This window comes from Phyllobates terribilis, unplaced genomic scaffold (assembly GCF_046119375.1).
Source record: "Phyllobates terribilis strain yellow unplaced genomic scaffold, ASM4611937v1 Scaffold_2__4_contigs__length_985480577, whole genome shotgun sequence".
Lineage (NCBI taxonomy): Eukaryota > Metazoa > Chordata > Amphibia > Anura > Dendrobatidae > Phyllobates > Phyllobates terribilis.
Window position 1 is genome coordinate 289,929,410 of NW_027362762.1, and position 19,861 is coordinate 289,949,270.

The 19,861-nt window shown below is 43.3% G+C and overlaps 1 protein-coding gene across 1 annotated transcript in view; it reads right to left on the reverse strand.

Annotated features, from left to right (window-relative positions):
* Positions 1-19,861, reverse strand: part of UGGT2 (UDP-glucose glycoprotein glucosyltransferase 2) — a 399,382-nt gene that overhangs the window by 175,416 nt on the left and 204,105 nt on the right. The window contains exons 18-20 of the mRNA XM_073664152.1: positions 9,936-10,059; positions 6,592-6,690; positions 3,892-3,986 (exon numbers count right to left, since the gene is read on the reverse strand). Coding sequence (XP_073520253.1) covers positions 3,892-3,986; positions 6,592-6,690; positions 9,936-10,059 — 318 coding nt within the window. The remainder of the gene's footprint in view (positions 1-3,891; positions 3,987-6,591; positions 6,691-9,935; positions 10,060-19,861) is intronic.

The window sequence follows — 19,861 nt, forward strand, 5'->3', positions numbered from 1 at the left end:
CCAGGCCAATTTTTACAATCCTGACCACTGTCACTTTATGAGGTAATTACTCTGGAACGCTTCAACGGATCCCCCGGATTCTGAGACTGTTTTTTCGTGACATATTGTACTTCATGATTGTGGTAAAATTTCTTCGATATCACTTGCATTTTTGTGAGAAAAACTGAAATTTGGTGAAAATTTTGACAATTTTGCAATTTTCAAAATTTTAATTTTTATGCCCTTAAATCAGAGAGATATGTCACACAAAATAGTAAATAAATAACATTTCCCACATGTCTACTTTACATCAGCACAATTTTTGAACCAAATTTTTTTTTCTTTATTAGGGAGCTATAAGGGTTAAAAGTTGACCAGCGATTTCTCATCTTTCCAACAAAATTTACAAAACCATTTTTTTAGGGACCACATCATATTTGAAGTCGCTTTGAGGGGTCTTTATGACAGAAAATACCCAAAACTGACACCATTCTAAAAACTGCACCCCTCAAGGTGCTCAAAACCACATTCAAGAACTTTATTAACCCTTCACGTGCTTCACAGGAATTTTTGGAATGTGGTAGAAAACAATTAACATTTAACTTTTTTCACAAAAATGTTACTTTAGACCCAATTTTTTTTATTTTTGCAGGGGTAACAGGAAAAAATGGACCCCAAAATTTGTTGTGCAATTTCCCCTGGGCACGCAGATACCCCATATGTGGGGGAAAACCACTGCTTGGGCATATGGCAGGGTTCGGAAAGGAAGGAGCGCCATTTGACTTTTTGATTGTAAAATTTGCTTGAATAATTAGCGGATGTGCCCCTGATGTGCTTAAACAGTGGAAACCCCCCACAAGTGACACCATTTTGGAAACTAGACCCCTCAGGGAACTTAGCTAGATATGTGGTGAGCACCCTGAACCCCCAAGTCCTTTGCAGAAGTTTATAACATGGAGCCGTGAAAATAAAAAAATCTAACTTGTTCCACAAAAATGATGTTTTAGCCCCAATTTTTTTATTTTCACAAGGGTAAGAGGAGAAAATGGACCGCAAAAACTTTTGTGCAATTTCTCCTGAGTACGCCAATACCCCATATGTGGGGAAAATACAGTGTTTTAAAATCGGCTGTAATCAAGAGCGGACGCCATGTCGCGTTTGGAGAGCCCCTGATGTGCCTAAATAGTGGAAACCCCCCACAAGTGACCTCATTTTGGAAACTACACCCCTCAAGGATTTTATCAAGGGGTATAGTGAACATTTTGAACCCAGAGGTACGACACAGAATTTGATAACATTAGGTCATCATATTGAATAAGTTGTCATTAGTCTTGAGCGCAAGTGCTCGCTACTTGAGTTTGCATCGGGTACTCAGGTATGCACCATGTATCAAGTGTGCTCGAGTGACATGCTCGAGTCCCTGCCCGCATGTTTCACGGTTATTAGACACCCAAAAAAATAACATGCGGGGATCGCTTGTGCATGGCAGGCAATCCCCGCAAGTTTTTTTTGGCCGCGAAGCATATGGGGTGGAGACTTGAGCATGTCACTCGAGCACCCACGATACTCAATGCATACCCGAGCACCCGATGCAAACTCAAGTAGCGAGCACTTGAGCTCAACACTAGTTGTCACATCGTCATCTTTTTTTTTTTTTACTTTTGAAAAAAATCCCAACCCTAACCCCAACCCTAACCCTAACCCCAACCCTAGCCCAACCCTAACCCCAACCCCAACCCTAACTCTAGCACAACCCTAGCCCAACCCTAACCCTAGCCCAACCCTAGCCCAACCCTAACCCTTGCACAACCCCAACCCAAACCCTAACCCTAGCACAACCCTAACCCGAGAGTTTATTTTTTACGCCGTTCCTCGTGTGGTATAAGTGATTAGATTCTTCGGGTCGGTGCGACTACAGAGATACCAGAATCATATCGGGTTTTTATGATTGACAGCTGTCACACACTAAAAGACGCATTTTTTTGTAAAATCTAGTTTTTGCATCGTAATATTTTGAGAGCTATAATTTTTCCATATTTTGGCCGACAGAGTCATGTGACGGCTTGTTTTTTGCGGGATGAGTTGACATTTTTATTGCTGCCATTTTCAGGCACGTGACATTTTTTGATCGCTTTCTATTCTGATTTTTGGGAGGCAGAATAAACAAAAACCAACAATTCAGGAATTGTGTTTTTTTACATTTTTTTATTCTGCTCCGCGTGTGGTAAAATTGATAAGGCAGCTTTATTCTTTGGGTCAGTACGTTTACAGCAGTACCACATTTATATAGTTTTTCTATGTTTTGGCGCTTTTACACAATAAAAGCTATTTTATAGAAAAAAATATTTTTTTGCATCGCTTTATTCTGAGAGCTATAACTTTTTTATTTTTCGGCTGATGGAGCTGTATGGTGGCTTGTTTTTTGCGGGACGAGATGACGTTTTCAGCGGTACCATTTTTATTTATATTCGTCTTTTTGATCGCGTGTTATTCCATTTTTTGCTTGGCGGTATGATGATAAAGCATTGTTTTTTGCTTCGTTTTTTGGTTTTTTTTTTTTTTTTACCGTGTTCACTGAAGGTAAAAAAAAAATAGTGGGACAATTTTATAGGTCAAGTCGTTCTGGACGTGGCGATACCAAATATGTGTACTTTTATTGTTTGTTTGTTTTTTTTCTTCATAATAATATTTATTGATGGGTACATTATATTTGTATTTTTGGTGGATTATTATTATTTTTATTTTTTTTTATATTTTTACAATGTTTTTTTTTTTTTTTTTTTCACTTTCTGACAGTTGTTTCACTTTTATACTTTGTCCCACTATGGGACTTTCACTTTTTTATTCTGATTGCCTGCATAGCACAGGAATGGAGCACCATACCTGTGCTATGCAGGCTGTCAGCGCTGCACAGGGAGAAGATAGTTTGGTCATGCACTGCGCATGACCAAAAAATCTTCCTGCTGTCTGGTGACCCGGATGTTGTCATGACGACATCGGGTCGTCATGGCAACATCCGGGAGGCCGCGGCAGACAGTGCTGGAGGCCGGAAGAGGAGGTGAGTATTGCGATCACCTCCCCTTAGCCACTGTAATGCTACGATCGACTTCAATCGCAGCATTGCGGGGGTTAATGTGACGGGAGCGGTGTGGGACCTGGCGGCGATCGCGCCCGCACAGCCTGTGTGCGTGCGCGATCGCAAAGACGTATTAATACGGGTCAGGCTCTTAAAGCCCAGGGCACAGACACATATTAATACGTCTTGGGCTTTAAAGGGGTTAAGCGTATACACGCTTGAACTAGTGATTTGAGATTTTAACATTACTGTGATAAGGGATGACAGTTGCTACTAATAAAGTTCTGAGTAGACCGGAAGGGGGGGCAAGAGTCAGAGTTCCCTTCTTTTCTTCTTCTCTTCTACATAGAATCTTATAAAACCAAATGTCATCTCCTATCTCAGTAATGTAGCAATCTGTCTTTACGGAATACAGATTTTATCTGTGAATTGAGAATTTTGAAAATGAAAGATCAGTCCTGGCTGAAAAAAGAACATATTTCTCTGATACATAAGATTTATTATAAAGTTTATTATTTTCATATGTACTATTCATTTATGAAATAAAAATTAAAAATAGTTGGTTACTCTTTAAATTTCACTCTTCATTAAGTTTTAGTTCAGTTTTGGAATAAGGTGTCAGACTGTTAGACCGCTTGTATTTCAGGAAGCCAGTTAAAAGATTTTTGCTCTTTGTGGAGCTACGTTAAACAAGATAATTAAGACTAAAAACTAATAAATTCACCAGAAATCAAAGGACACATGCTAGGGAGCTCACTAAAAAGTTGACGTCAGGCCCCCCACCCATGCACACTGTACTGTATAACATAAAGCAGTAGAAATTAGTAGCACTGTACCATGTGTTTCACAGCTTTAGCAAGCAGTTGTCTCCCAGCTGGCTTGTCAAAGTCAGCAATAATCCAGATGGTGACTGCATAAATTACATCCTCATCTGAAAATAACAAATTCCACAGTCTAAGCATTTCAGGGCTGGCATCATTAACACTACACAAATAAGAGATTATTATTTAACATGCTCAAAATAAAAATACATTTACAAGCAAAAAACACACATCTATTAACTGAGAAATGTAATAGCCATAATCAAAGCAAAACATTTACAAGGTTTTAACTCGCTACTATTGAGACTATTTACCCTAACAAAATACTCATTTCTAGAGAAACATTAAGTAATATTGGAGTTTTCATATATCAATTCTTAAAGTATCCCAAACATAAGAAGTGTAAAACAGTAATAAGCCGATGCTCCCCAGTCTCTGTTACATACAAATGTTGGCAACTATTTGGATTGACTACTTATCATTTGACATCTCCATCGAGCATAGATACAAACACCCTGAGCTCGTACTAGTCGTATAGCCAGTAACGGAGCAGTGGTGCTTAATACTACGGGACACAGGGCTATGGAGTTGGAGTCGTGGAGTAAGTGTCCATTTTGGTGGAGTCGGAGTCGGTATAAAATGGACTGATTTCAATTCCTAAAATATATAATTAATTGGGTATTTTTTTCATAAGAATTTGGGAAAGTTATGAAATGTCCTATAAATGTCTGTCCTATTCCTGATCTAAGGGTCTAGACTTTTAGCTGAGATGAATCTATGCTACAGTAAATTTATCACTTAAACATGGGCCATGTATGAGGGAGTCGGAGTCGGTGTCATAGAAATTGAGGAGTCGGAGGTTTGGCTTACCGACTCCACAGCCCTGGCGGGACACTCTAGTGACAGAGCAGAGGAACATCTAATAACCTTTCTTCCCACGAGAGCCACATTTAGTTCTGAGAGACGGTCTAAAGCCCCATTGTAGACAAAGACATCGAAGTAGCAGCCTGTGTGCCCATTTCAAGGTTGTAATCCTCAGTGTGCACCCTAATAGAGCAATAATAGCCCCAGTACCCCCTTATTAAGCAAGACCAAAAGGGGAGAACCCCACTACTAGATATCCATCACCAACAGGCCATCAAACTTAACTTTTATTGTGTATAAACATAAATGAGGGTATAAAAAGTGAATAACTAAAAAGGTATGCCTCTAGTTGCTAGTATTGTGCTTATATTTTGAGCAATTATTGCTTCTAAATATCAGTCGATGGCATCCCGGGGTGCCATCATTAATAAGCAAAGCAGGGCATTCACCTAAGCTACCACTATTACATAATGAACGGCAAAGTAATTTCACTCAGGTCATGCCTGTTGGCTGCGGAGGCGGAAGAATCAGTCACTAGCATCAATGAAACTCTAATATAGACACCATGTATTGATCCACACAGGGGTCATTTTTTGGTGTACAAAACCCTCCAATAATTTTATTGAAAAAGCTCTTAACCAATCCTAAGCTCTTATTACAATTACAAAGGGTTTGTGATTGGTTGGGGGCAGTTAAATAACTTAGTCTGTTGGAAAGTGTCCTTCACCTGAAAAAGACGCCCACTGTGGGTCAATTTATGATGTCCATGTATTGGTGATATATTGAAGGGGTTTACTGGTTTTAACATTTTATCATCAGTAGCCTTGGATGGGATAAAAACAATAGACATAGATGTATTTACCGTTCCTTGCGCAAGTGACAGCTCTCCACCACTGTTCTGGCCTCTGTTTAGAGGCTGAAATGGGGACATCACAACTATAATGCATATTACCGCTGCAGCCAAATCACTGAGCTCAGCGGCTCATGCCGTCTACATTGGCCGAGCTCAGTGATTGGCTGCAGAGTTGATTTGCACTGTTGTTGTGATATCACTGCTGTAGCCGGTAAACCTAAGCAGTGGCAGAGAGCTGTCATTGGAGCAAGTAAAGGCTATTACCATCTCAATTTATTTGTTTTTAACCCTCTACTAGATTCTAAAATATTAAAACCAGAAAAACCCATTACAGAATTCCATTGATGCTAGTGAGCCGTTTTGATATTACCGGCCAAAAGGTTTATATTTTTGGGAAAGCATTCAACAAATTTCCAATGTACCACTAGGTATACCACCATCAATAGGAGTAGAAGTTTTGTAAAAAAAAATTAAAAATCAGGGGAGGTCCCATAAAAAAACATTGCTTGTAAAGTTCGACTGTATGTAGAAAAATACCCAGAGCTCATCAGAGTGATATGGCTGCTCCTGCTTGGAGTCTAATGTAACTCAAAAAACTCAACATGAATAACCACTGCTGACTGGCAGATTGCCTGATACATTGTGAATAATTAGTTGGTGATTGGTATGTTGTCCTGCTCCAGGCTTGCTCTGCCATGCTCGTTGCTTGGGCATCGGAATTATTTCCACCATTTGCAGATCCTGAGGTTACAATTTGTCCTCAGCACTGATCAGTTACATAAGAGTAATCTCAGACTTACCATCATAGCCTCTTAGTGTGCTGTATAACATAGGGGAAATAGGGATAATATAATAGGTATAATGGTAGAAATCATGATGCACTATTTTAAAATAATAAAATGATATCCAAAGGATGACATTTTATTCTTTTCTTCAATGCTCTTTATATATAGATCATTTCACAGGTCCGTAATATAAAACCTTGATAAATGTCTTACCTTCTTTTGTAGCATATTTCATATTTTCAGCAAAAACAACACTCTTGTCTTGTAAATCCAGATATGAAAAGGTTTCATAATCCTGCAAATTGTATATAGCTACAGGTAGAAACAATGAATGAAACGCATTACTAATGTTTAATTAAACAAATTACTATACTTTACAATTAGACAGGGAGTACATGTAATTACACACAAGTAGCAAGCAAATGGTGAGCACAATGAGACTACAACTATTCTCTATAGGATAGAAAGCTGCAAATAATCAATCTACCTATCTAGATGGATGGATGGCCGGGCAGGAGTCATCACTATGCTTCTCTGAGCATGTGCAGTGAAGCTCAGTGGACTCTCCTTGGCTTCATCACCTCACTGCACATGCTCAGGAAGGCACAGTGATGCCAAGTCTTCTTCAGGCAGCTGGGACGGAAATCAATAATTCCTAAAAAGGAGTCATCACTATGCTTCTCTGAGCATGTGCAGTGAAGCTCAGTGGACTCTCCTTGGCTTCATCACCTCACTGCATATGCCCAGGAAGGCACAGTGATGCCAAGTCTTCTTCAGGCAGCAGGGACGGAAATCAATAATTCCTAAAAAGGAGTCATCACTATGCTTCTCTGAGCATGTGCAGTGAAGCTCAGTGGACTCTCCTTGGCTTCATCACCTCACTGCACATGCCCAGGAAGGCACAGTGATGCCAAGTCTTGTTCAGGCACCAGGGACGGAAATCAATAATGCCTAAAAGGGAGTCTATATGTATGTGGGTGAGTTTTGGGGAAGGAATGCCCTACTGAACTATTCCTAGGTAAATAGAATGTGACAAGTAACACTAAGATAAGCGGTTAGGACACAAATACAAACATCTGGTGACAATGGAAAGTAATGCCTCCGTTTACACAAGATAACACAGGATGTACAATTCACAAAAGGTGATGTCACAGCTCCACTCTCCCCCATTCCTTCACAATCCAGATCAAAGCATGCCCAGTTTATACTTCTACTGCATATAGCTCAGTAGATACCGGCCACTGCTGCCAATATCCATACGGCTGGTGATGAGAACAGGAAGTACGAGTCTAATATTAGGTCTAGTGGTCAGTGTGAGAATTGCAAGATTTAGATACAGATCACGATATGAAAACTTGATAACAAAAAAACCCAAACCATCAAATAAAATAAAAAAATTCTGTTTAGCATAAACACTTGATTTGAAAAATAGTTTATTTTCTGATGACCGCTTCCTTTACAGCTTTGTTCACACATTTATTAGGTTAACTTTACACACATGCATCATTTGCAGCAGATTTAATCTGGCCATACACATCAAATGGATGTCCGTCAATCATTTGGTTGAAAGTCATTTCAGCCAACTCTCCCATACACAAGAGCACTCATTCGGCCGAACACTCCTGTATTCTTCATGTCTGACACGTCGACCAGCGGCTACTTTCTGGGAGAAAAATGTGATTGGCAGTCCGAAATTTGACATGCACTATCGATATCTGTCAAAGTCACAGTAAATCCATCTCACCACCTGCAGTCCCACATTTCTGTCAAGAACTCTTGCAGCTCAAAATGAGTTGAAAGATGCTTGCATTCTCTTTTTTGTGAATACACAATTTTAATCTTTGCTTCATGTACCTTGGAAAATACAATGCACTTTTTTAGACTTTATTTGTGAGATGGATTTTTCTGCTTTCACTATCGATATCTCTCCAAACTATCAGTCGGCCGGCGCATTCATATACATTAGACCACCGGCTAAACCTGTTCATATCAGCGGGTTCAGCCAACATTAGTCTAATGAGTATGGGGGCCGTTAGAAGACAACAGGGTGAAATCTGTGGTTAAATTTGTGTCAATAGTGCAAGCGATAAAAAGTCCTTAAACTGGACGGCAGATTCCTCACTTACATAAACATATGTCAATCAACAAGGTAAAATCATAATGTAAATAATGTGTATCCCAAATGTGCATTTGACACTTCTTTTAATCAGTGATCCCTGTTTAATGTAAGTTATCACCTATCCACTGAGACTCAAACCGATCACCAGAACGGGCAACTTTTATTCATCTAAGATTGGAGCAGCAGTATGCATATGCAATCAGTACTCCATCCATGGACTATGGGGCTGCTGGGCACTGCCATGCAGAATGCTTATCTGCCACACTATCTTGTAACTGGGATAAAATTGTCAAAGTGGTGGGACACCCAGCTAACCTCCTGCATATAGGGGATAGCTTGTTTTCACAGGACAACTTTAATTAAATCGAACTTGGGTAAAGTCTATGTAAACATGTGCACTATAGTGTTTTGCTTAAATGCTTTTAATGAAAACAAAAAAGGAATAAAAGAAGCTTCAAATTCTGTATTGTTCTCATTACTTCTGTTATTGTGTATACAGCTCAATGGTTACATATACATTAAGGTTTAGGGCATATTCACTTGCAGTCAATTATTTCAGAAATTCCTGTGACTTACCTAATTCTTATTAATATGGTTTGCAGACATCCCAACAGTTATGCACGAACTCTCTCATTGTTGTACCTTAAAGGTCCCATTGTATTTACCATACACCCAGTTAATGTATTCTTCGTTAACTTAATCTGACTAGCTATGTTTCTGAACTTTACTTGTTCTCTTAGCTGGAGCCATAAGGGTTATTCTACAATCACAACTTATACACAATATGTGATTGATTGGGGTTCCAGCAATGAGATCTACAGGACCTGCAAAGAAAACTAAGTACTGTCCTTGTCCAGCTCTATCAGTCTCATAATCAATGGCGAGAGTAGAAGTGTACATGTACGACCTCTGCCCATATAAACAGACCCCAATTCTCATTATGGGGGGGGGGGGGGGGAGGGTCCAGCAGTAAGAATTATTTTTCCATCATGTAATGGATCAACACTGCAGGACTATTCTAAGGCTATGTTCACATTTCTTCCCTGAAATCACATGTAACAAGCTTTATAGTCAGATACTTGGGATGCTGTTGACCAAAGTACAAATTGTTCATTGACAAACAGATGGAGCTTAGAAAAACACATCTAATTAATATTAGTGTTATTTGCATTTACATCATATACATACGACATAATATAGCTTTTACTTTGAGCCAACTAATATTTCCTAAGCCACACGTCACTAGGTAGAATATTCCTCATACAAGACTTGCTGCAGACAAATAAATTGTAATGTCATATTGTGACAACTCAATCACTCAGTTATTTATGGCAAAAGGTTATTGTAAGGGTCAATTTGGTCAGGATTTTCTGTACGCCATAATTTCATCTTTCACCATAAACTCAGCTAAATGACAGGGATTGAATAATCATATTACCTGATCTTGAAATAAAATTAATATGGGTCTTTTCACTTGTAAGAATGGTAGGGTTGATTCTGGTGACTATGTTCGGCTGCTCCATCAAGAAATCTACAACATCCATGTGGTCATTTAGTAGATCCTAAAGAAAACACATTGAAGGAAACCATACGTGAGAGGCAATATATAACCATTTGTCTTCTATGAACAGAAAATACAACCCTTCCCTTTCTGCTGAACAAAATGATTCTCAAATACACTACCAGTTTTTACCAATGGCATGGGGGGCACATTATTTAGCACCGAATAGCTGTTCTAAACTGCCTAACCCCGATTAGTGTCCTTGATTTCATTTCTTGTACGGATAGCTGAAACAGCAGTATGTACAGTGGCTTGCAAAAGTATTCACCCCCTTTGAATTTTACCTATTTTGGTACATTACATCCTGTGTTTAAATATTTTTGTAATCCAATTTGTGTCTGATACATCAGCACTAAATAGTCTAAGTTGGTGAAGTGAGAAAAATATAGGTATAAATTAAACATTTATGGTATCAAATAACTAAAAATTGTCATGTGCATATGTATTCACCCTTTTGCGATGAAGCCCTTAAAAATTTCTGCAAAAACAAGGTAAACATAGGATTAGAGTCAGCTCACCCACTACTTCGTATCCATTACCCGGAGAAAACTGCAGTGTCACGGTGGAGACATCGGGGAAGGAAGGAGAAAATCCAGGATCCGGATAGAAGAAAAACAATATATTTATTAGAAAAATCTTAAAAAATAAAGTTAATTCATGTCACAACCAGCACAATAGGCATAAATATTGCAAACGCGTTTCAGACTAGGCGTCTTTATTCATTGTAGTAATGAATAAAGATACATAGTCTAAAACGTGTTTGCAATATTTATGCCTAATGTGCTGGTTGTGACCTGGATTAACTTTTTTTTTTAATAAATATATTGTTTTTATACTATTCAGATGCTGGATTTTCTTCTTCCTTCCTCTAAAAATTTCTGGTGTAAGCAAATACCTTCATAAGTCACATGCTTAGTGACAGGAAGTCCACATGTGAGCAATCTAAGTGTCACATGGTCTGTCAGTATATACACACCTTTTCTGAAAGGCCACAGAGGCTACAACACCATTAAGCAAGAGGCACCACTAACCAAACAACACCATGAAGACCAAGAGGATCTCCAAACAAGTCAGGGACAAAGTTGTTGAGCAGTACAAATTAGGGTTGGTTAATAAAAAACATATCCCAATCTCTGATGATCCCCCGTAGCACCATCAAATCCATTATCATCAAATAGAAAGAACATGGTACCACAACAAACCTGTCAAGAGAGGACCGCCCACAAAAACTCTCAGCCCGGGCAAAGAGGGCATTAATCAGAGGCAGCACAGAGACCAAAGGTAACCATGATGGAGCTGCAGAGTTCCCAAGCAGAGACTGAAGCATCTGTCCATACAACCACAATAAGCCGTATACTCCATAGAGGTAGCCTTTATGGAGGAGTGTGAGAAAAAAGTCTTTACTTACATTCAAAAATTGTAAGGCTCGTTTTGACTTTGCCAAAAGACGTGTTGGAGACTCTCCAAATGTATGGAGGAAGGTAGGTGCTGTGGTCAGACGAGATCAAAAGACGTAGTTACTTACCGGTAACGGGATTTCTCAGAGCCCATGACGGCACCACGGAGAGAGGGGATCCGCCCTTCAAGGACAGGAAACCTACAGATAAAAGGGCGGTGCCTCTCTCCCGCATCAGTTGTTTACAGAGCATGAGAGGACCACCAGGTTAGTAACACAAAATTTTACAATTTAAGACCTCGCTAGACACACCACGTGGCTACAACAATTAACTAAAAAGCGTGCGCACCCACACGTGAAGGGAGGGAATGTACGGGTGCCGTCATGGACTCTGAGAAATCCCGTTACCGGTAAATAACTACGTCTTTCTCCTTCCCCCATGACGGCACCACGGAGAGAATTGCAGAGAAGTGACTCATTAGGGGGGGACCACAGCTTCCAGAACCCTTCTTCCGAAAGTAAGGTCTGAAGAAGAGGTTAAGTCTAGCCGGTAGTGATTAAAGAAGTTAGAGGGGGAAGACCAGGTTGCTGCTCCACATATGTGCTCTATCGTAGCACGGGCCTTCTCCGCCCAGGAGGCTGCCACCGCTCTTGTTGAGTGGGCCTTCAGTTTCTCCGGGGTAGCTCCTCCACGTGAGGAGTAAGATAATGTGATGGCCTCCCTTATCCATCTGGCCAGCGTGCCCTTAGAAGCTTTCTTCCCCTTACGAGGATCCTGAAAGCAGACAAAGAGAGAACTATCCTGCCTACACTCTTGTGTTGCCACTAGATACTGGATTAGGCACCTTCTGACGTCTAGTGTATGCAAGACCTTCTCTTTCGTGTTCCTAGGGTTAGGGCAGAAAGAAGGGAGGGTGATTTCCTGGGACCTGTGAAATCTTGACGCCACTTTTGGTAGATAGGCAGGGTCAGTTTTCAGAATAACCCTATCCTCCAAGATTTGTGTGAAGGGGGGCCTGCCGATAGGGCCTGAATATCACTAACCCTATGTGTGGATGTGAGAGCTACCAAGAGTGCTGTTTTTAGAGACAGAGTTTTTAGGGATGCTTCTAACAGGGATTCAAAAGGTGCCTCCGTTAGGGCTGAAAGGACCAAGTTTAAATCCCAGGGTGTAGTATTTCAGGATGGGATAGGACGGGATCTAGCTGATGCCTTAATAAACCTAGACACCCATCTATCCCTGGCTAGGTCAAAATTATAGAGCGCTCGCAGGGCAGCAACTTGAACTTTTAAGGTACTTGTGGCCAGGCCCTGCTCCAAACCCCTCTGTAAAAATTCCAGGATAGCTGTCAATGGAACCTCCCCACCCCACCTGGAACCTGAGACTGAAAGGAATTTCTTCTAGGTTTTCCCATATAGTTTGGTGGTGACTGGTTTTCTACTTTGAAGTAGTGTGGTGATCAAATGTGGGGAGAAACCTTTATCTTTCAGAAGAGCCCTCTCAAATTCCAGGCTGTCAAGTGTAAGCTTGACACCTGAGGATGGAGGACCGGACCCTGAGAAAGAAGGTCCGGGAGCTCCGGGAGAACCCATGGATTGGAGATTGACAACCTCCTCAGCCATGAAAACCATGCTCTCTTTGGCCAAAAAGGGGCTATTAGGATTACTCTCACTTCCTCTTCTCTGATTTTCCTCAGAACAGCTGGAATCAGAGTGGTCGGAGGAAAAGCGTAAGCTAGAGGGTAATTCCATGGGATTATAAAGGCATCCACGGCTACCGGGTTCCCTTTGGGATCTAGGGAGCAAAAAGAGCGTGTTTTTTTGTTCCGATTGTTGGCAAACAGATCTATGGAGGGCCAGCCCCACCATTGTACAATCTGCCGAAAAACGGCCTGACTTAATTCCCACTCGCCCTGCTTCAACTGAGTCCGACTCAGAAAAGTCTGCGGTGCGGTTTTCTACCTCTTTTATGTGTAGAGCGGATAGGGATTGCAAGTTCTCCTCGACTAAGTGAAAGATGACCTCTGACGTCTGCATTAGGGAATGGGACCGTGTACCCCCCTGGTGGTTCAGGTATGCCACTACTACTCGGTTGTCTGAGAAGACCCTCACGTGATGTTCTTGTAGTGTGTGCATGAACTCCCGGAGTGCCTGCTCTACGGCTAGGAGCTCCTTCATATTTGAGGACATTAGTTTCAGGCGTTCTGTCCAGACCCCCTGAGCTAACAGGTTGTTGAGGTGGGCCCCCAGCCCCCAGTGCTTGCATCTGTGGTCAGGACTTGCGGTGTCGGGATTGTCCAAGGAATCCCCCGGGCCAGATTGTGTATGTTCCCCCACTACTCTAGGGAAAGTGTGGTTTTTACAGATAGTGTTAACAGCCCTTCTAAACGCCCTTTTAGTGCTTTTTCTGCCTCTAGGATTTCTCACTGAAGGGTCCTTGTATGTATTTGAGCCCATTGAACGGCTGGAAAGCACGCTGTCAAGGAACCTAGCAGGGACATGGCCTTCCGAAGGGACATAGACGGGTGGGATTTTGCCCGTGATATCAGGTTTAAGAATTTTTGAATTTTCCCTGAGGGGAGACGACACTCCTGAATTTTTGAATCCAGTATGACGCCTAGGTACTCCTGTATCTGGCATGGTTCTGTCTTGGACTTTTCCAGATTCAAAAGCCACCCTAAGCGAGTCAAGGAATCCATGACCTTTTCCAGATGGGATTTGCAGTCTAGGAAGGAGCTGCCTATTATCAGGAAGTCGTCTAGGTATGGGACGACCAGGGTGTTCTGCTCCCTTAGATGAGCCATCACCTCTGCAACCACTTTGGTGAAGACCCTTGGGGCTACGGCGATGCCGAATGGGAGGGCTGTATATTGGTAGTGCTTGACCACTCCACCCATAGGAACAGCTACCCTGAGGAACTTCTGGTAGTCCTTGTGTATCGGGACGTGATAATAAGCGTCTTTTAAGTCCAGGACGGCCATGAAACAACCAGGAAACAGCAATTTTATTGAAGATTTTATTGTTTCCATTTTGAAGGCTTCCACCTTCAACAGCTTGTTCAGCTTTTTCAGATTCACAATCGTCCTGTATGTCCCATCTGTTTTTTTTCTCAGGAATAGTGGAGAATAGAAGCCCATGCCCCCCCCCCCCCCCCGGGACCTCCTGGAGGACTGCTTTCCCTTCTAGTCCCCGGATTTCCTGCTCCAAGGCTAGTTGCTCCTCGTTTGAAGATCTTTCGGGGGTTATAATAAAGTTTCTCTGAGGGACTTTGAGGAACTGGAGTTTCAGGCCCGATTGTATTAGGGTCAGAATCCATGAGCTGTTGGATATTAGCCTTCCCCCCACCCGGGGCAAATCTTCATTGGGGGCCTTTCTGTTATCACTGGAGGGCTTGTTAAATAGGAATCCCTTGGTCTTCCTTCTCCTGTCTTCCCACCTATCCTGCTCTTTAGGGGGTTTCTTACGCATAAATCTTCTACTCCGAAAAGGTTTCCTGTAAGCAGTATTAGACGGGACAGGAAACAGTTTCTTATTATCCCCTGCTTTATCCAGGATGTCATAAAGGGCAGGGCAAAATAGAAACTCGCCCTCACAGGGGATGGAGCACAATCTGGATTTAGTTTGTAGGTCCCCGGGCCAACATTTGAGCCAGAGGGCTCGTCTAGCCGCGTTAGCAAGCCCTGCCGCTCTAGCACTTAACCTGACGGAGTCCGCCGAGGCGTCTGCCAGGAAGGCCACTGCCCCTTTCATTATCGGAATGGCTTCAAGGATTGTGTCTCTGGATGTCTTCTGCCTCAGTTGTGATTCTAGCTGGTCCAACCAGACCATCAGAGATCTGGCCGTACACGTGACAGCTATCGCAGGTTTTAACACCCCCCCCCAGCGGGTTCCCAGGAACCCTTTAAGAAGGTGTCTGCCTTTTTATCCATGGGGTCTTTTAAGACACCCATGTCCTCAAATGGAAGGGAGTATTTTTTTGAGGTTTTGGCTATGGCGAAATCCAGTTTCGGTGCTTTCTCCCAAAAGGAACATACGGGGTCGTCAAACGGGTACTTTCGTTTAGGGGAAAGGAAGCCCTTCCTCTCCGGTCTTTTCCACTCTTTCATAATCAGCGAATGAACATGTTCGTTGAGTGGAAAAGATCTCCTCTTCTTCTTTTCTAGGCCGCTGAACATCATGTCTTGTATGGATTTTTTGGGGAGGGGATCGGTTAGACCCATGGTAGACCTGACTGCCTTGATGAGGCTATCTGTTTCCTCAACGGGAAAACAGCTCCGACCTCCTCTATCTGTAGACGAGGAAGAGGAGGAGGAAGAGGTGGAAGTGTCTGAATCCCTGTCATCCTCAGAACTACTAGACGTGGACTCGGGGGGATATGTTTTTAGTTTTCTTTAATCTTTTGCCCTGAAAAGATTTAATAGTGTTTTCGACTTGCGACTTAATTAGGTCTCTAAGTTCAGAGGCAAATCTCAGGGTTCCCTCGCATATAGTCTGCTCAATGCAGGAGCTGCAGAGTCTCTTTTCCCAAGTAGTGGGCAAGGCCTCAGTGCATAATGCACAAGTCCTATTTTTTGTTTTCCCTTTACTCTTTTTTCCCTACGGGAGACAAAAGAGAGAGAGCAAGGGCCCCTAGTTACAAAGTGGACTTTCACGAAGCTCACTTACCAACCAGACGGAAGAGCAGGTACCGGTTCAGGAGGTGGAGCTATGTTTGTAGCCGGAGTCCTCCTGGAAGATGCCAAGGTGGAGTCTTTGCTGCGCTGCGACGATCTGCCAGAGCGCCCGCTTCCACTCCGGTCCTGGTGCCCTGTCTCTTCCGGTCCCTTTTTCCGTTGGGTTGGCGGTGCTGGTGGCGACTGAGGATGTAGCTGCTGCTCCTCAGGTAGGTCCTGGTCACTCATTATTACAGTATATATGTATATTTTTTTCACACAGCGTGCCAGAGCCCAGAAGAGCAAATACTGGCGTCCTCTGCTGTGTTTTAAGGCGCTGGGAGTCCTTTCCATAGTGCCTGTAGTAACCCGGCCCCCCCCCCTTCCTCCCCCGCACCTGTGGGGGGACGCCCGCGCAGACTGGTTACCCAGCCATGCATTGCGGCGCCGCGTCACCGGGGGGCGCCCCCACGCGTGCGTGCGGGGGAGGACGCCTGCGCAGACTGGCTACCCAGTCATGCATTGCGGTGCCACATCATCCGGGGACGCCCATGCATGCGCGGTGAACCCGGAAGCTTAAACGCATGCTGCCGGGCCGCGCGCGCTCTCACCTCCGCAACCAGGGGGGTCTAGCACAGTCCTGGCGGTCTTTGTCCAGACCCCCCCTCCGCACACCCTAAAGGCCCACTGACCTCAGCGGTGGCGCTTCAGGACACCGCACCAGCCGAGGCAGGGGGACCCCCGCTGCCTGGATCGGACTGGCCGGGCCTGGCATTCCACGACGTCCATCTTCGGGCACCCCGCAGGTATGCCTCCTCCGGACTGTAGGGTCCCGTCAAGGACAGGAAAATAACTGATGCGGGAGAGAGGCACCGCCCTTTTATCTGTAGGTTTCCTGTCCTTGAAGGGCGGAACCCCTCTCTCCGAGGTGCCGTCATGGGGGAAGGAGAAATTGAACTTTTTGGCCACCAAGGTAAATGCTATGTTTGGTACCAAACTAACACAGTGCATCATCCCAAGAACACCATCCCCACAGTGAAACATGGTGGTGGCAGCATTACGCTGTGGGGATGCTTTTCGGCAGCAGGGACAGGGAAAATGGTCCGATTCAAGAGGAAGATGGATAGTGCGAAATACAGAGATATTTTTGAGCAAAACCTGTGTCAGTCTGTCAGTGATTCACCTTCCAACAAGACAATGACCCAAAGTATACTGCTAAAGCAACACTCGAGTGGTTTAAGAGGTAACGTGTACATGTTTTGAAGTGGCCTAATCAAAACACAGACCTTAAAGAAGTTGTCCACTACTTTTACATTGATGCCACATCCGTAGGATAGAGCATCAATGTATGATCAGCCGGGGTCCTGCACCCCCGCTGATCAGCTGTTATTGGTGGTAGCGGCGGCGGCCCCGGCAGCAAGTGCTTGCTTGAGGTGTAGTAGTGGCCGCTGCGGGGTACTGCACATCAGCCTTCCATTGAATTGAATAGTAGGCGGATGTGCAATACCCCGCAGCAGCCTCTACAACTTGACGGCCAAGCACCCCATGCAAGTACTCGCTGCCGGCGGCCACCGCCGCTGGCACCAATATCAGCTGATCGGCGGGGATGCGGGAGAAGGACCCTCGTCGATCAGACATCGATGTCCTATCCTACGGATGGGGCATCAATGTAAAAGTAGTGGACAGCTTCTTTAAGGTTAGGGTTTTGACTAGGCCACTCCAAAACATGTACACGTTTCCACTTAACCACTTGAGTGTTGCTTTAGCAGTATGCTTTGGGTCATTGTCTTGTTGGAAGGTGTAAAAGTAATGGACAACTTCTTTAATTCAATTGAGAATCTGTGGTCTGACTTGAAGATTGCTGTTCACCAGAGGAAACTATCTAACTTGAAAGAGCTGGAGCAATTTTGCCTTGAGGAATGGGCAAAAATCCCAGTGGCAAGATGTGGAAAGCTCATAGAGACTTATCAAAAGCGATTTGCAGCTGTAATTGCTGCAAAAGGAGGCTCTACAAAGTACTGACTTTACGGGGGTGAATACATATGCTCACTGAAGTTTTCAGTTATTTTGCCCAATTTGTTGTTTGTTTTGTGTTAGTTTTAGGCATGTTCTTTACATGAACTGATGCAAACCCTCAAAAAACAACAACAAACAATGAAATTCCAGGTTGTGAGGTAGCAAAACATGAAAAATACCAAGAGGGGTGAATACTTTTGCAAGCCACTGTATTAGGCTCTATCTATCTATTCTATATACCTGCGGTTCTGGGTGAACATTAGACCTCTAGGCACATACCAATTTGCATGTCTTTGCTTACTAATTCAGTACGAGTATTCATTTTCATGTTCTGTGGATATGAGATGTGAGCAAAGACCTTAATACACTGGTCCTGATTTATCAGCAATCAATCAAAATTAGCAGCTCTGCAAATGGACAGTTAAATTACAGGAGATTCCCCAGGAACAAAGCAGCCATAGTTCCTGGATGGGGCATCGGGATTTAGAAAGGGTACAGGTGTTTCTGATTTATAATCTGATGGAAGGAGAGGCAAGGGTCTAGGGAGAACAGGATGCTCAGGGATGACGGACAAGATGGAGTTGCTATAGAATGTTGGCTGCATGGTAAGGGAATACAAATTGCAGGTTTCCGCTAATGCTATACAATCCTGCATCATGTGAACACAGCACGTGTTACTCATCTATCTTTGCTCCTGTGCCGGTCTGGACATCTTCCCTCTTCAGCGCAGTCTGTGTCAGTTTGGAATGGTAACTTGGAGTGCATATCTGAGATCATCTCCCTAGGCCTTTTAAGGCTCGCTCAGGTTTCTGGATGATTCCCGAGTATTCAGGTAGTAGAGCAGGCTGCAACTATGTGCGTTCTTGAGCCATTTGACTAACCCAGGTCTACTTCTGCTACATAAAGTGTGCCTACTGTCAAACACTCCTATGCTATTCTAAGGTGCAATCCACACACTCAGCTCTACTTCATCAATGTGCTTGTCACCGTCTTTGTACTGCTACATTTACCTGCTTGCCTACTCAATTCTGTTGTTCCAAGGTGCTGTCTGCACACTTAGCTCTGATACATTAAAGTGTCTGTCAGCCATCTGAGCGCTGCTGTTCCAAAGTGCTGTCTGTACGCTTAGCTCTGATGTATTTAGGTAGTGATCTATCTACAAGACACTACTGGTTTAAGGTGTTGTCCACACACTTGTCTCTGCTGTACCAAGCTGCCTAATTACACATACTGCCTGCTATTCCAAGGTGCTGTCCACAAACTCTGTTCTGCTATACCAAGATGTCTGTCCATAACTCCTGCTCCATTGATCCCCGTGCCATTCAGCATATCCATTTCTGCTGATCCACGTGCCATCCCGCATTTCCAGCTCTACTGATTCTTGCTATTCCACATAAAGTCCAGCCTATCCAGAACTGCTGCACCAAGCCCTCTGGTCTATTATACTCACTTTGCCCTACAGGTAAGCGAAACCACTCCTCACCAGATGAGTCATAACAATAAGCCACTGTTCACATCTACATCCTGTTTTTTTTATTTTAAACAAGCCACAACAGTTCTGGATCTGAACCCATCAGGGTTCTGACAGGTTGTCTGTCATATGGATGAAAAAAAGCAATGCATGCTGAACTATTTTTTTTTGTCAAACATGATGGAATTTGCAACAGAGTCTCCGGTGCAGAAGTGAACATCTTGCACAATCTGGGCATATTAACACAATATCCCATATATTTATAATA